The 18,836-nt window shown below is 37.0% G+C and overlaps 1 protein-coding gene across 2 annotated transcripts in view; it reads left to right on the top strand.

The window, feature by feature from the left end:
• Positions 1-18,836, top strand: part of antxr2a (ANTXR cell adhesion molecule 2a) — a 235,825-nt gene that overhangs the window by 127,803 nt on the left and 89,186 nt on the right. The window contains exons 13-14 of one of the 2 annotated variants that reach the window (XM_069187145.1): positions 283-327; positions 12,986-13,174. In XM_069187145.1, the coding sequence (XP_069043246.1) occupies positions 283-327; positions 12,986-13,147 (207 nt within the window). In that variant the 3' untranslated portion in view covers positions 13,148-13,174. Of the gene's footprint in view, positions 1-282; positions 328-12,985; positions 13,175-18,836 lie in introns of those variants that run through there. The other variant, XM_015365593.2, reaches the window with a different exon arrangement.

Genomic DNA, 18,836 nt, shown 5'->3' with positions numbered 1-18,836 from the left:
CAAATTTCTGCACAAGATGTTTGAACCTCTTCCAATGAATTTGGAGATAAATGAGCAGCAGCTGTTGTCCCAAAGACATCTTGGTAATAGGCTGTGTTTTCACATTCTCACCAGGGTCTTGGTGTTAAGTTAGAATTGGTCTTTCTAATCAACTACTCACCAGCAAGCCCAGTAAGGGAAAATCAAGGCATGAAAACTTTTTCTAGTTCACAGACATTTGTAGTGTACCATCTGTCCCACATTTATTTTGACACTAATTCTTCTGGTTTGGTTTTGTTTCAGGTAATTAAAGACCCACCACCACCTCCACCAGCACCTCCTAAACCAGTAAGTATACATTGTCTTCTTGCTGAAACTATCTGTAAATTTGGCTTTAGCTTCAGACAGAAATCAATATTTTTGGATGGCTTGATTTATTTTCTTTGTGTTTTAGAAAGTCTCTATTCATGTTTCTCAATTCACATTACGGTGGGATTTATAAAAGCTCAAAGAGAAACTCAAAAAACTTTTTTTTATTAATTCCATAAAACACTATTTCATCTTTGATTTCTGCAAACTTTTTAAAAAATCATTGTTTCTATCCTATGGAAATTTTCATTTTGACACTCATTCTAATTTTATGCACTACTTTATAAGGCACCAAAATAAGGTGAAATGTATTTTTGGCACTTTTAGAAAATGGCTTCTAAAGAAGATGGTTTAGTGGATTATTAAATCTGTAAGAATCATTTATATTGTGAGGATATCCCAATATCACCTGTTACCCAGTGTTATTACCTCTGCATAGATATCTTTTCAAAATTCCAGAAGTTGGTCACTTTTCACTCTGTAGGGGGTCCCAGCCTTCTCAAAGGATGGAAGGGGTAATAAGGGGATTCAAACAGGATATAAACTCATTTTTAGTTTGGTTTCATGACATCACTAGCCTTAAGTCTTTGTTGTCAATAAAACAACTGATAGGCCAGTTAGAAAAACAAACTGAATGCTCTTTTCAAACACTGAAGTTTCCTCTAGTGACTGTGGAGCTTACAGCTCCCACCTACTTGCCCCTCATTACGGATCTGTGTGCTATGCCCAAAATCAGGACATTTTGCTGACTTTATAAAGCTAGCTCATCCAACACAGTGCATTGTAGATATAAATTGAATTTTAATAAAAATATGTTCTTTGTGTATTACCTGATGCAGTACAGAAGCAGCCATTAAAAATGGGTGGGGTATTTCACGGTATACCCCGTAGGGCGTGTCACATCAAAACGCAGTATCACGCAGTATCACGCGGTGTATCGCGTCATTTGATGTCATGCCGGAAAGTATCCGGAATCACCTTGTAAAACCGCCAGGAGGAGCCAATAAAGCTTAACCTCTCATGTACAGCATTTGAGCTTTTAAATTTAAACTGTGTATTACAGCATGTTAATCATCAGTCATTAAAAAGTTGGTATATTTTATGAAAGCATGATTGCTCAGTTGGACAAAAGTACACAACCTACCTTTATCAGAAATATTTATGTATCAAAGCCTTTACTGAAGATATTACTAATAGTATTAATAATGAATTACTTTGGACAAGCTGTAAACTCAAAGTATTACGCTGGTCCACATTCTTTCTAACCGTCATTTTAAACGAAAATACTTTTAGTTTTTTTCTTTGATAAACACCACAGCATTTCGTGGATCTAACTAATAAGGACAGGACATTAGCTAGCCAATACGATAAAGGAATGACTTTTTTTGCTAATTATTTAGCACATTTGTACAAGCACTTGGAATCTGTCCAAGCCCTACTTTGTCAGGCATTTTCTTTTACTGCAACGGACATAAAAACTCCCTTGCTTTTAACAGAGCGTTTCATATTTCTAACTACAAAAATTATTTAAACTGCAACACTTATCATTCAACCAGAGCTCAAAATATCACAAGGATCCTCAAGAGCACAGCAAAGACTGTATTAAAAGATACTTGTATCAGATACATGAGAATCCAGGCTTTTTTATCAACGCTTTCTTTTCCGTATACCAGATATTATGGAACTTCTTCAGAAGGGTGTCAGCCAGTCAGATTCCAAGAATCGGTACTTTAAAGAAAAAATACACACCGGTATTCCATTTCTCCCTAAACATTTTAAGCATCGAAGTCTTTAACTAACTTGTGAAATAGGGTGTAAAAAAGTGGTAGTTTTAAGCTTTTCTGCTAATATAATATGGAATCGCATATCTAAAGAAATTAATAACGATATGATTATATTTGTGTACTGCGACAGGGCTGTGTAGGGCTGTTTCGCCTTACAGTCAGACAAATGCAACATAAATTGGGCTGTGTAGTCTTCTAAGTATCTTAATAAACTTTCAGCATAGCTTTCTCCCCGTTTAGATTTATTTTTCTTGGGATCTTGGGATCAAACATGGAAAGATTAGATTGTAATTGTTTTTACTTTTTAAAAACATTTTAGAAAAGTGTTATCTATACTAAAAAGCTGTACAGCACTTGCTATAAAGATACATATTGTAATACTTTCGGGCTCGGATAGGACGGACACAAGAGCTCAGACTTGCGGAGTTAAAGCCCTTTAAAAGTGGCATCTCAAAGCAATACGGATTACAAAGTAAATACCCAACACTGATTGTACCCATCTGTCATGCTAATAAAGCACCTTGAATTGAATTGAATTGTGAGAGAGAGGGGGGGGAGGGGGAGCGAGAGAGCACAGCCAAGACAGACAGGCAAAGAAGATACACTCCGCAGACATTCACATTCTGGACATTCTCCAACAGCGACATATCATAAAATAACGTTTGCACATATTGTTTAATTATTACTTGTTTTTCAGGAAGTTAATAAACACTTGAATTACTTATCCAATCTCTCTAAATTATTATTTAGAATTATTTTTGAATTATTTTTCAAGCAATGCAACGAACGTAGGGCAACGGGTTTTTTTTTAATCCAACATTGACAGCCACATCTTAAATCTTGTCAGTCAGCTCTTTTTTCTCTATTTGAATTGTGGCGATTCAAACAACTTGGGATAACAATTGGTCTCAAAGTCACCAAGCTCACAACAACAGATGACAATTTCCTTAGTCCTTCCTTAGTCTTCCTGAAATTGCCAGAATATGAGTGAATAAAAGCATTTTATTAAAAACACATTTGCGTTTCTTTGGGAGCTATATTATGTATTTTTCATATGTAAGATATAATGATGTGTTCCTGCTTACACATCGCACGACTTTAAAAGCTAGAAAAACAGGTTTCGAATCACATTATCTGGCGAGCCTTGTCCTGTCAAAGGAAAATTCTGTTCTACTCTGAGAATGTAGGGGGAGGAAGAATGCCCGTGGTCTTTTCACTTACTGCAATATAATGGACACTCAATTGACTTTAAAAAAAAAAACTTTTTTTTTGACAGCTGGTACAGCACCCCACCGCGCCCACGCACCAGCATTATATTCTCATGTATGGGTAGAATACGTTCATTGTCTTCCAATGAAAGAAGGGTTCCTTTCACCGTAGTCGGGAGACATTAGAAGCTTGCCATGCCCGGACTGTTACACCAACACATTAGCATGTTAAAGCGATTTCATTGAGGACCCTAGCTTTCTTAACTAGTAAGTACTGTACTTACTGGGTTTTTGAGGGGGGGAGGTGTCTTTCGTTGGAAATCTCTCCCCCTTCTACTTTGAAAATACCTGTGAAACCGGTTTAATTCGTAACACCCAGCACTCCCACAGAGAGGGGGGTTGGACTTGCAGTGCATCGGTATAGATGGGAAAGCCAGAGCCGAGTCAAGTCTAGCCATGTGTGAGTCTAGTCTCACAGAGCTTCAACAGCAGATGACAACTTGTGAGTTCGATTAAGAATGAATACAAGCATTTCATTAATAACGCGTTTGCGTTTGTCTGGGAGCTGACAAAGTAAAAAACAATTACTTTTTGACAATGAAGAACTGTGTGGGTGTCTCCCTTTCTGCTGGCATTTGTAATCGTTTTTATTTTTCAAATACATTTTAGCAAAGTAATGTACCATAAAAGTATTGTGAGATATATTTGGGTTAACATGTTCAGTGTTCAGTGTGTGGTAATTTGTTTGGTGCAAGTGAAGTTTTATTTAAAATTTGACCCAGGGAAAAGTGTGGTGCGGACAGCTGAGGAGAGAATGCAGGCTCGCGCTGTGTCCGTTATTCTTTTTGTCTTTTTGAGCCAGTGAAAGCTCTGTTGTCCTCCACATGAATGCCTGAATCATTGTACCAAACCCAGGATTTTACAGTATTTTTTCTTTAAAATACCAATAACAGCAACATACAGTTTACATATGTTGATGTTCCAAAATTAATATCGTTTATGACCTTTATGACCTTCGTTATGCTCTTCGTAAATGTCTAAGCCGGAACACATCATTATATCTCATTTTGTATTTCTTTAAAAAAAAAATCATTTGCCCAGCCTAACAGTTTTGTTGTTATTGTTTTTATCCTGTAAAGCGTTTTGAGGAGCCACCTTTAAAGGCGACATATACAATAAAGTTCATTATTATTACTATTGTTAATTTGCTGGACAGAGAGGTGAACATTATTACGCAGAAGACAAAGATAGTGATTTACATTGCATTGTGCATTGTGGTGCTGTAATACAGTTTTAAATAATTAAAAGTCTAAACAGTATCAGCTTTATTTATGGGTTTTAAATAAAGGTGATTTAAACGCGATTTTAATCAATATAAATGTTTATATTGTAACCCATAGGTGACTATTCATTGTTATTAAAATGACTTAAATTCGATCATGTTGTGATATTTAGAAATATAAATTTGTTTGGTGCGAGTGAAGTTTTATTTAATCTCTGACCCAGGGAAACATTTTATTTTTAATATTTGTTAAAAAAAAAGTCATGGCTTTGGCTGGATTCGAACACGCAACATGTGATATAGGAGTCAGGAACCTAACCCACAGCGCCACCGGCAAGGTCACATGAGGAGTGTTGAAAAAGCCCTACATACATCATCAACAGACATCGTACTATTCTTGTGTTACGGTACATGAATATAATTATATCGATATTAATTTCTTTAGATACGCGATTCCATATTATATTCCCTTTTGATCAAATTCTAAAATAATGCTTGTTGACTCCGGTATCACGTTAGTTAAAGACTTCAATGCTTAAAATGTTTAGGGAGAAATGGAATACTGGTGTGTATTTTTTCTTTAAAGTACCGAGACCAGCCATATACTGTATGTTTATGTTCCATAATTAATATTGTTTATGGCCTTCACACGCGTTACAGTATGCTCCTATTCTTTTTATGCTCAGCTACTAAGATTTCCCTTCAGTAGTAAAATTCCATATAAATATTCAATACTAAAACGGGCACAGTAAAGACATTTAAATCTTTCTATGACCGACAAACGGACCACAAGTGCCCCTGTCGGTCAACCAATCACATACCGCGGTATTTAGCCAATTACCTCCAGTACGTGTCTGTACCACGCACTTTGAATGGCTGCATCTGTATGTCTTCATACAAATAGTGATGCACATTAGTTCCACAGTTTCACAGTATGAAACACGTCTGTGAGTTGGGCAGTTGCTAACTGTTCATGAATTAGAGTTCATTTCTCTAATTTTTGGTTTGCTATAGTCTAACAATGTAACTTAAAAATATCTAAGACAAATTATGCTGTGATTAAATAAAAATGCATATTCAATTTATTATAAAACCAGAAACATTAATGATATTAATATTATGTAATCTTATTATTTCTTTGACAACACCCCCTCCAGCTCAGATAGAGTTGTCTTTTTGCTTTGTTTACAGCACTTTTTTCCAAAAAGATTCTAGCTTATCTAAGTATTGTTTTGTATTCTTCAGACATTGCCTTTTGTGATGGTCATAGGAAAGGTTTCCTTCTGACAAGTCTTTCATGCAGATCATTTTTCTGTGAACACTGTACTGTGGACCTGTGGACCACCACTCCTGAAAAGTTTCATCTATACAAATACCACAGACAATTCTCGATTGTATTAGCGTGTTAGCATAAACAATCAGTAATCAATAATATAAAAATTTTCACCGTAATAAATTGTTGCACTTCTTCCACATCTTGTAAAAATATTAATTTTAAATTAATTATACATATTAAAATATATTAAACTTAATTAAAAACTTAAAATATTAATGGACAGAGCGCTGGCTCTGTGGCTAAAGATCTGTGCCTGTGACTGGAAGGTTGCCGGTTCAAATCCTGCAGCTGGCAGAGGAATCCTACTCCGTTGGGCTCCTGAGCAAGCCTTTAACCCCAACTGCTCCAGGGGTGCCGTACAATGGCAGACCCTGCACTCTGACCCCAGGCTCTCTCCCTATCTGTGTCTGTGTGTCTCATGGAGAGCAAGCTGGGGTATGCGAAAATACAATTCCTAAAGCAAGAAATTGTAAAGGGGTAATAAAGTGATGTTAATATGTTATAATTTAAAAGACTTTAAAATATGTGTTAAATCTGACAATCAGAAATAAAATACAAACTTAAATAAAAAATGAAGGTACAATATAATTTAAAATTAAAAAGGTGTCTCTTCCTACTCTCTCTCACCTGCTGCGATTCAGACACAGAAGTATTGAAAATGGGAACAAGTCAAGCAACCAGAGGGAAGCAGGAGTGGGGGGGGTTGTCTTCCCACCTCTATGGCTAAAGTGCCAAAGAGGAATGGCTTAAGCAGCATACAGAGCCGAAAAGGTTTGGTGCTGTCTTTTCCACTTTAAAGGTACCCTCCTCGTGGAATAATTTTTACTTTGAACATTTGCCCACCGACTAACACGCAGACACAAACTGAATAACACTACAAAATGTATTTGTAAGAATAGTGATTGCAGATGTTTAGAAAACATACTTGCAAGATCAAAGTATTATGCTATTATATTATAACTAACACTCTGAGCACTACACTGCGGTGGACGCTGCCCACTGACCCCCTTTCCCAAAAACTTCATGGGGGCAACGGGGGATAATTCACAGCTGGATACATTTTTATATTGCTTAGTGAAGCTGAAAATCTAGACATTTGTCAACATATTTACTAAAATTATCCATCTCAGTAATCTCACTGTGGACCCAGGTGGTCACTCAATTTTCACACTCCCAGTATAATAACTGGGAGTATTAATGCTGTAACTGTTAATACAATGACAAATACAGTTGTGATTCTCTCACAATAAAATACTATGCAAACTATATTCACATTTCTGATAATTGTAAATATCAAATATTTTGAAGCTAAGCAGGTGTGATCCTGGTCCGTACCTGGATGGCAGACATCCTGGAAAAAACTAAGGTTGCTGCTGGAAGAGGTGTTAGTGGGGCTAGCAGGGGGAACTCACTCTGCGGTCCATGTGGGTCCTAATGCCCCAGTATAGTGACGGGGACATTATACTGTAAACAGGTGCCGTCCTTTGGATGAGATGTAAAACCGAGGTCCTGACTATCTGGGTCCTGACCAAATTTCCCATTGGCCCTTATCAATCATGGTATATGAATAATCCCCGAATAATCCCCATCTATGAATTGGCTTCATTACTCTGCTCTCCTCCCCACTAATAGCTGATGTGTGGTGAGTGTTCCTGCGCACTATGGCTGCCGTCGCATCATCCAGGTGGATGCTGCACATTGGTGGTGGTGGAGGGGAGTCCCTATTACCTGTAAAGTGCTTTGAGTGGAGTGTCCAGAAAAGCGCCATATAAGCAATTATTATTATTCTAGTTTAGCAGAATTTGCGCTATAAGCACATTGTTTAATGGCTTAATCATTAAATCATTAAAGTCATTAAAGTCAAATCATTCAGGATCTTGGAGTTTAATTAACGAGCACTTATTCTGTTTCACGTAACAAGAACATTGGCATCAAGACAGTATACATTAGTAAACAACAAAGAGAGTCACCTGCTCACTTAAAGGTGTAACACGTCTGTTTTCACTGTTATGGTACGTTTCAACATATTGATAAGCTGTTCTTCGGTTAGTGGTGGTTGTAAAAATAACCCTTGTTCCCTCCTTTGTTCAACTTAAAGAATTCCACGAAGAAATCCTTAACCAAAAAAACATCACTTATTTATCCAGATACACGCATTCACGCCGGAGCCACCAACAAGCTAATAGTGGACTATTTTTATGTATTCGGCTATATAAGAAACAAACCAAAAGTAATTCTCTGATTGGACTTTGAACTGCCTGGGTGCAGCGTGCTACATTACAGTGCTTTGCCCATTACCACTACAAGGACAATAAAGGTTTTTTTTTTTTTAAACTAATGTCAAAATGTTTCCAAAACGTCCACTTGTGATATTTTAGCTGCTTAGTTACACGATTCCATATTAATATAACTATCAAGTGGTATTATATCAGTACATATTTTTTTACTATAACAGCAAGTGGTGTTCTATGTATTTTTATAAAAAAGATAAAATGTTATACATTTTTTATGAAGTACAGTATATAAACGTTATAATGTTAGAACAAGCACATTAAAACCATAACTTACTGTAAGTTACCAAGTTAAAGACTTTGATGCATAAAATATTTATGAAGAAGGTGGAATACTGTACTTTTGTCCAACTGAGCAATCTTGCTTTTATAAAATATACCTTTGTTTTAATAAGTTTAATGTTTAACATGCCACAAGGTCCACACTGCAAATTAACACAACATCTGCGCATTTTTAATAGCTGGATCTGTATTTATACAGCATACCTGGTAGTGGTACCGTATTCCACTTTCTTGTAAACATCTGCATTGATTTTATTAACTCTTTCACTTGTGGTTATTTTAGAAATATTTTGATATGCCCATTTTAACTATATTTTGCTGTTGATGAAGTTACATTGGACAATGAAACACTCATAGTTTGTGATGTAGGACACTGCACTCAAGTATGGAAGCTTATTAATGCCACGGAGAAAACAAATTGTTTATAAGAGATAGTATTGCATTTATACCTGAAAAGTATCTTGTTTATCTGAAAAAAATAAACGCAATTGTTATTTTGGGAAAAATGTTGCCTACTATATTAATATTGTGATTTGCATTGTACTGTATATGCAATAATATTTCCCATGCAAGTAGCATTGACTTTAACAACAGTAGAATATCGTCTTTATGGGAAAAAAATCTAAAGCCGCATGTGCTCTGTCTTTTGTATATATGAAGTGCGACACTGTCAGTAAGCATTCCCATGTTAAACACATATTTTTTCTGTGACACATAGAAATGACATGGCTTTCGGGAAATTTTGAAAACAGCTAAAAATAAAAACAAGTTTCTGAACTCCACTATAACTCTTCAGCTTACAGAAGAATTCCCCCAAAGCTAACTACTTGATAGTGCATCAGCTATGACATTCTTCACACCCTTCTTGTGTCTAATTTCAGGGTGTAACTCTGTAATATAAGTGACTAGCACATCAGTCATTGATTATGGTTATACATACAATGAAGAAAAGTCTAAAGGATTGTGGCTAAATAAATAAAGACATGAGCCTAAATAAACATCATTATGCTCTTTCTACTTCTTCAGATAAGTTACATTGTGGTCAAGCCCACATTTTTAATGTGAGCATTATAATCTTTTTTATATAATTTATGATCGATTGCTAATCATTTGTCTTCACATGAGCTTTCTCAATTAGTGCTTATATCTTTGCAGTGGGGGGAGGGAATTTCGGTGTGGGCTACATTCTTAAACAACATTTAAAGAGAATGTCTTCCATGTTGAATTTGGAAGCTTTTACAATTATGCATCTGCCAAACCATCCGTTTTCTAACTGCTTCAAGCATAGTGACCACCAACATAAATGAAACATCTTATACAAGATTGGGTAAAGAATAAAAAGTTAATAAAAGCGCCATTTTGTTTTCTAGTACTTTAATCGTGAAACCATCACTTATAAGAATTTATCTAGTCCATTGATGATTTTAAGATTGAAGAGTGAAAATCTCACCAAACCTTGATATTGCTACTTCACAAGTAGTCCTGTAACCTCCCATACATGAATGATATTTAATCAAAAACTGTCTCAAACTTCGTATTACATGTGACTTTGGAAACCGAATTTTCATTTTTTACACAAAACACTTTAACAAGACTTAACTAAATTTGTAAACATGTAGATTTACAACACTTAACACTCAAAGTTGGAACAATGAGGCTGGAGTCTCAAATCTCAATAAAGCATCTTAGATTGGTGAGGTGTTTTCTCCTTGGCTAATATACAATATGTTACCATGTGCATTTCCAAATCCATTAAACAATAGCCAGTTTCCAGTTCATTTTTTTCCCTTCTTCCACAAAATACAGTTCATGCAGGTAAAAAAACCTGAAATGCTTTGATCAATTTTGATGAACGTGGGAACAGCACATCAACCCTCTAAATGCAGTTTTTATGAGCGTGTAGCTATATGGATCACCATTCCAATGCGATCTTGTATTGGATAAAATATGCTAGGAAAATGCTTGCAGCCAGGTTAAAAAAGCGCTGTATGCGCAATACTATTAGCTGCATCAAGAAAAAGGATGGGCCAATTACCCAAGATTAGAAAGAAATAAATTCAACCTTTGTTAGTTTCTTTGAAAAATTATATTCATCCGAAGCCTCTAGCACATTGAAAGATATGCAGTGCTTTCTTGTAGATACAGAGTTCCCAATGCTTAGTACAGAAGATAGAAATATACTTGAGTCATCTCTCACTTTATCAGAAGTTAAAGAAGCCATTGCCTTCTTTTCTTACAATAAATCACCTGGACCTGATGGGTATACGGCTGAGTTCTACCAGATATTTCAGTCCATTCTTAGGTCAATCTTACTGTAAACATTTAATAATATGTGGTTAACAGTTACAACTTCATTATCATTTAGAGAGTCTCTAATAACCCTTCTATATAAGAAGGGTAATGATCCATCATTGTGCAGTAGTTACCGCCCAATAAACTTAATGATTTTGGACAATAAGATTCTAGCTAAAATACTCGATAATCGGTTTGTTAAGGTGCTACCAAACATCATGCAGCAGGAACAAACAGGATTTATGAAAAATAGATATTCTTTAGATAAAACAAGAAAGCTGTTTAATTTGATTTAACATGCTAAACTCAGTAAATCAACTTCAACTTCTCTGCCTCCATATGCACAATGGAGGCAGAGAAGGCCTTTGACAGAGTTGAATGGATGTACTTATTTACTGTGTTACAATTGTTTCATTGTGGCCCAGATTTCAATAAATGGGTTGAAATCTTATATTGCAGTCCACAGGCATCTACAGTGACTAACAGCTGTATATCGAAACCTTTTTGTTTATAGTAGCTCCAGTGGGTAGCTGCGTCAGCATGCGTAGGCTGCAAAGGAACAAGTAATAGGTTTATTCCGTGCTGAAAAAAAGAAGAGAGAAGAAACACAACATTTCGGCTGTGGAGCCTTCTTCAGGTGTGAGAGAGACAAGGCAGTAGGCAAAGATAATGTAGTGGGAGAACAAAGGCTGGGAGGGAGGAGGGGTTAGAGGCAGGAGCAGGGGACAGAAAGAGAGGCCAATAAAGAGGTGTGAAGTCAGGATAGGTGTAGAAAGGTGTGAAATGAAACTTCCAAAGAATGGAGAAAATTTAGTAGAATAGTAGTCTGTAGAAAGGTGTGAAATTAAACTTCCAAAGAATGGAGAAAATTTAGTAGAATAGTAGTCTGTAAGAGACTACTATTCTACTAAATTTTCTTCATTCTTTGGAAGTTTTATTTCACACCTTTCTACACCTATACTAACTTCACACCTCTTGATTGACCTCTCTTTCTGTCCCCTACTCCCGCCTCTAACCCCTCCTCCCTCCCAGCCTTTGTTCTCCCACTACATTACCTTTGACTACTGCCTTGTCTCTCTCACACCTGAAGAAGGCTCCACGGCCGAAACGTTGTGTTTTTTCTCTCTTCTTTTTTTCAGAATGGAATAAACCTACAGATGCAGCCATTCAAAGTGTGCGGTACAGACACGTACCGGAGGTAATAGGCTATGGCGTCGCGCATCGTGACGCAAGATGACGCAGGGTACCGCGGTACGTGATTGGTTGACCGACAGGGGCACTCGTGGTCCGTTGGTCTGTCGTAGAAAGATTTACAGTAAACGTCTTTACTGTGTCCATTGTAGTATTTAATATTTATATGGAATTTTACCTCTGAAGGGAAATCTTAGTGCCTGAGCATAAAAAGAATAGGAGCGTACTGCAACGCGTGTGAAGTCCATAAATGATATTAATTTTGGAACTTAAACATACAGTATATGGCTGGTCTCGGTACTTTAAAGAAAACATACACACCAGTATTCCATTTCTCCCTAAACATTTTAAGCATCAAAGTCTTTAACTAACGTGATACCGGAGTCAACAAGCATACTTTTAGAATTTGATTAAAAGTGAATATAATATGGAATCGCGTATCTCAAGAAATTAATAATGATATAATTATATTCATGTTGCAAAAGAACTGCAACGGACATAAAAACTCCCTTGCTTTTAACAGAGCGTTCCATAATTTCTAACTACGAAAATGATTTAAACTGCGACACTTATCATTCACCAAGAGCTGGAAATATCACAAGGATCCTCTAGAGTACAGCAAAGACTGTATTAAAAGAATCGCGTATCTCAAGAAATTAATAAGATATAATTATATTCGTGTACTGCGACAGGGGTGTGTAGGGCTGTTTCACCTCTGTCTTCATGTTACTCGATTCAAAAGCCATTTAGCAAAGAGGGGATGAGAAGAGTGACAAACTAGTATAGGGTACAGTACTTCAGATCTTTTTTTCTGGACCGGGAAAAATCTGATCATGTTTCTCTATAACAATAATAAAAAACATTGCCACACCCGGACTGTTAAACCAACGCATTAGCATGTCGAAGCCCATTGAGGAGCCTGGCGCAATAACTGTTTTGTCCCTTGATTTACTGATCTTTATTAATTACAGAAATCGAGTTCCTCGAGTTCCTTCTGTTCGCCCACAGAACAGAGGCTGGAGCAGCACTGTCAGACCTGGGCGCTGACAGTCAATCTGGACAAGACCAGAGTTATGGTTTTCCAGAAAAAAAGCCAGACCCCCATTAGTCTTCCTGAGATCGTCGGATTATGAACGAATAAAAGCATCTTATTAAAAACGCGTTTGCTTTTGTCTGGGTATTTACTTTGTAATCTGTGGTTTACACCTACTGTATTGTTTTGAGATGCCACTTTTAAAGGTAATATGCAAAATAAAGTTTTTTATTATTGTTACAGGGAAACATGATCAGATTTTCCCTGGTTCAGATGTAGCGGCGAGGCTTAATAATAAGGCAGAATTAAGTGTTTCTGAGCTTTCCCAAATTAGGCCCCATTTCTCTGTTCATCTCTGTGGTGCAGCCACAGAGAGACTATTCATGTAAGGTTCCTTTGATTTAGGGTCCTTTGATAAGGACAGCTCCCAAAGGGGGATGCACTTAGCTAAGCCTGGCTATCATGATCAATGGTCATCCATTGGCGCCTATCTGTCTAGGGAGTGCCAGTTGGACATCTGGACTGCATTACTAAGTGTCAGGAGTAAGTGACTCATATCTCACCTTGATCAACCAATCAGGGACTGGTAGGGCCGAGTAACCCACGTGGGACTCTGATGCCCATGGAACTTTCAGCCAATCAATGAGCTGAAGTTCCTCCAGGTAAAAACAGGCAACACGGAGATTCAGTAAGATTCAGTAAGATTCTGGAGAGGATTCTGTGGACTGTTCTAAAGGGAATTCAAAGGAGAATTCCAGGGCAGGACGGCCTAGGAGCAGAAGGCTCCCAAGGGCAGGACATTCTCGCAGCGCGCCTCCTGACCATCCTGAGACTCAGCCCGGACAACCACGGAACAGCCAGTGTATCCGAGTGCCAGAACTTTCCTTTGTTCTAAAAGTCTAGAGTGGAGGTTGCCAGAGAGTAACCAGCAGCAGGCCTCGTGAACAGGTCAGAACTGTGGACAGCTGAATCACTATTCAGAACTAGCTCTTCATCAGGAACGAACCGGTCCTCTTCCTGACTTGCTGGGACCCACAGTCATCTTTTCTTCTGTGCACAAACTTTGCTAGTTAAAGCCAACAGTGAGCATCAGCAGCGCACCGTCGCAAGCCGCACAGCACAGCCTGGCACGGAGCCAGAGAGCGCGGATTGGACAGTAACAGCCTGCAACTGTTTCTTTGTGCCCGCAGGAGATCTGAATCCCCAGAGATTGGATGAGTATTCAACTTCAATGCATTACAGCTCGAGAATTCAATTGTTATCCCAACCAGTTGATATCAATTTAATTCCTAAGAGTTATGTACTTGTTTTGAGTATCTAATGTAGAAGTTATAACCAAGTTCATTTACGAAACGTTCTTAATGAATGATATACTGAACGTATGTCCTCTTGATATGTGTAACACTTTGTAACTGACTGAATATATATCTTTTGTATTCTGATAACCCTCTCGATAAGATCTGTTAGGTTTACATGCATATTCTATGTATTAATAAATGTATCCTCGTGTATTAGTACCTGTGTGTGTGCGTTGTTTGAGTTATGTCGCATGGTTGGATTCTAAAGCCATCAAAAGAATCAACTTTGTGATTTACTGCTACAATTAATAATTGTCTCAGTAAATGCCCAAACCCTACAGAACTGGTGCCTTCAGAGAGCCACTACATTTAATTTTGCTATGGCATTGATTACATATTTGGCGTCCCTGAGCCGGTTTTCCCTACACAGAAAAAAGACGATTAAAATCTGTAATCTTTCCAAGAAGTTTCTGCTTTGTGCTAAGACATTAACGAGTTCTCTGCGGGAGGGCTGGCTGTGATGAATTAAACCGGTTTCACGGGTATTTTCAATGTAGGAAGTACAGTAGGACAGCACAAAAAAAACAGACATTGTGTGGTACAGCACGGAGCTCAGTCAATTCAAACATGTTCAGTTTCAAAAGAACTGCAACGGACATAAAAACTCCCTTGCTTTTAACAGAGCGTTCCATAATTTCTAACTACGAAAATGATTTAAACTGCGACACTTATCATTCACCAAGAGCTCAAAATATCACAAGGATCCTCTAGAGCACAGCAAAGACTGTATTAAAAGAATCGCGTATCTCAAGAAATTAATAAGATATAATTATATTCGTGTAATTCGTATAATTATATAATGCCAGCGAACTCTTGTTTTTATGTCCACTATAAGTACGCTGGGCAAACGCCCAGTTCATCTGGCATTTTCTTTTACGCTGCGGGCATTCTCCTGGTCTGTGTCTTCTAGGATATAATGCCAGCGAACTCTTGTTTTTATGTCCACTATAACAGACAATCTCCTTTGCTTTTAACCGAGCGTTTAATAATTTCCTAAAATGAAAATGATTTACTTTATTTCCCTCACGGGATCAATAAAAGTATCTATCATCTGTCTAAACTATGGGACAGAATTCTGGGGTCTCCCCATACCAGAGATTATGGTAGGGCTTCAGAATGGTGATTGGCTGACACCATCTGACACCCCTCTGATTGGAGAAAAAAGCCGTGCTGGTTTGCTATACATACAGTACTGTACCAGGAAGGGGATTTCTTTCTGTTCGAAACGTGTATTTTAAAAGTTTAAGAAGTAAAAACCTTACAGCGTACACAGATTTCGTTATCTTTGTCTAATGCATAATAATGTTCACCGCTCTGTCTAGCAAATTATTAATAAACTTTATTTTATATAGCGTTTTAAACGAATAAGTAATTCGATTGCTCATAAACCTAATCACTTGCTTTTTCTTTTTATTTAGGCTCAGATTTCAACTATAGATCATATTATTAATAACCATAATAACAACCAACCAACAAAAACAACCATATAATCATAAAACCAACCAAAAACATAGATAACGACCACAATACAAAATCAAATATATCAAACCATTATACTCTCGCAAATTCCTCCAATTATCATAATCCCGCCCCTTATGCAAAACCAAACCCTCCTCCCATCCCAGTTTATCCTCTTTATCATCCTCTAAATCCACCTCGATTTACTGGGTTTTTGAGGGGGGGGGAGGTGTCTTTCGCTGGAAATCTCGCCTGCTTCTACTTTACTCAACCCCCTCTCTGCCGGAGTGCTGGCTGTGACGAATTAAACCGGTTTCACAGGTATTTTCAAAGTAGGAAGTACAGTGTTAAGTGGTAGCTGGGCTCCTCAATAGAATTGGTTTAACATGCTAATGCGTTGGTTTAACAGTCCGGGAGTGGCAAGCTTCCAATGTCAACTCAACTCGATTGGAAGACAATGAACGTATTTTAGCCCTAAATGAATTAATAGCAAACATGGTTTACATAAAATACATTTTTCCAAGAAAGTTTATAATAATACGATCTATAGTTGAAATCTGAGCCTAAATATAAAGGAAAAGCATTTTCAGAGAGCAACCACGCTGTGTTTATGTAGTAAAAGTGATTAGGTTTATGAGCAATCTAATTACCTATTCGCTTAAAACGCTATATAAAATAAAGTTTATTTAGAGATGAATGATCAGTGTCGCAGTTTAAATAATTTTCGTAGGAGGGCTTGGACAGATTCCAAATGCATTTTTGCAATTTACGTTGCAGTTTAGAGCTTTCTGGCAAGAGGAGACACCCAAATTATAATGTAACATGCCACTGTTTGTGCATGAACAAAGTTATACTGCAATTTTCCTTAGATACGCGATTAAAAAATAAATTTTTTTGAATCCCCGGCGGAACACACTCCATAAGAATCAGCGCTTTTATACAGTATATCGCTTTTAAACACATATATTTAAACACGTGTTTACGATTTAAATCAAAACGCGATTCAAATCAATATAAATGTTTATTTTGTAACGCATAGGTGACTATTCATTGTTATTAAAAAGACTTAAATTCAATCATGTTTGGTGCGAGTGAGGTTTTATTTAATCTATGACCAAGGGAAACGTTTCATTTTTTCAAAGAAATGTTTGTTAAAAAATAAAGTCATAGTTCCATGGGATTCAATTACAGACTATGTGACATGGGAGTCACGAAACTAACACACAGCGCCACCAGATTTGACAACGCTATAAAAACGCTATCAAATAATGTGACTAGGCACAGAAGAAGTTTACAGCACAGTACAATAATAAATGCTGACCATGACTTTAGAAGCATAAATTAGCTTACACTCAATTTAAACACAAGCTGTCTTTAGCCCTCTAAGCTGGTTCATACAGAAATGTAGAGATCCAGGCTCAGAACACACAGCTTCATTAGTGAATACATATGCAGGACAACTAGAGAAGACGTTTTACAGAGGATGGATTTTTAGAAACATCCCATCAGTGACATCACTGAAGTCAACTCCTAGGTACTGTAACTGTCGTGTGGATAGTTTCACAAGAATCAGACAAGCATCGCTTGTTCTAGATAAAACTGCAAAAAAAAACAAAACAACAACCCATAATGTACTTCTTTGCGGCTCTGTTTGCCCAAATCATATATTCACAACGTGAAATCTAGAAAATAATATTACGTAACCAAAATCCGCAATATGGAAACAGAACCTGTGTAATTGTTGATAGATGATGTACTCGTAACATTTTTACAAGACGAACTACAACATTTAAAAAATTACTTGTATGTACTTGATATCTCTAATCAATCCACGGCAACATTGTTAAAAGTAGAGTCCCAGCACAAAACGAAACTAAAACGCGTATCGTTTCGCGCTTCTTATTAGTTGCTCAAAAGTAATTTGACCGTATGAAATGCATAATATAAACCTAGAAACATATACGTGAGCAGTATTTACGCACTGTAGTATCGGTGTTAAGACATACCTCTCAAATACTGTAAATCAAGTTAAAAATATCTCAAGACCGATTCTGGTCATAATGAAACCATGTTTCGTGTGTGTTTTCTTTAAAGTACCGAGACCAGCCATATACTGTATGTTTATGCTCCAAAATTAATATCGTTTATGGCCTTCACACGCGTTGCAGTATGCTCCTATTCTTTTTATGCTCAGCTACTAAGATTTCCCTTCAGTGGTAAAATTAGATATGAATATTCAATACTTAAACGGGCACAGTTAAGACATTAAATATACATATACATACTGTATACAGTACAGTTTTCATAAGGTAATATGTTTATGTTCCTAAATCAATCTCTTTTATGAGCATGTGAAAGGCATGGTGAATCGATTCTCAGAAATTACTGTACTTTGCATGATTGGAAACAAATGCGTGATTGCGAAATGCTGTGGTGTTACTTTTACAAAGACGGTCAATGAAAAAAAGAATGTTGACCAGGGCAACACTTGAGTTTACACTTACAGCTTGTCCAAGGTCATTCATTATTAATACTATTAGTAATATCTTCGTTAAAGACTTTGATGGCCACAGCTCAAACATGAGAGGTTGAGCTTTATTAGCTCCACCTTGCAGAAATTCCGGATACTATTATTTTGCTTGTCGTATTATAGGAGAATTTACGGTAACTCGCGGTATTTACCTGTAGCTTGCGGTAGACTGCGTACAGCGTACTGGAAAATAATGCGGTATCGCCCGCGCATTTTGAATGGCTGCATCTGTATTACTTGTTCCTTTTTGTTTATATAGAGGTACCAAACAAGGGTGTCATCTTTTACACTTACAATTTAATTTAGCACTCAAAACATTAGCCTGCAAAATAAGAGCATCAGTACAGATAAAAGGTATAAAAATGTTTATAAGATCACTCTATATGCTGATGATGTTATACTGTTTTAAGCAGATGTGCACAAATCAAACTCTGCAGTAATAG

Source organism: Lepisosteus oculatus, chromosome 3, assembly GCF_040954835.1.
Source record: "Lepisosteus oculatus isolate fLepOcu1 chromosome 3, fLepOcu1.hap2, whole genome shotgun sequence".
Taxonomy (NCBI): Eukaryota; Metazoa; Chordata; class Actinopteri; order Semionotiformes; family Lepisosteidae; genus Lepisosteus; species Lepisosteus oculatus.
The sequence above is the reverse complement of the archived record's forward strand: the minus strand, read 5'-3'. Positions and strand labels throughout refer to the sequence as shown.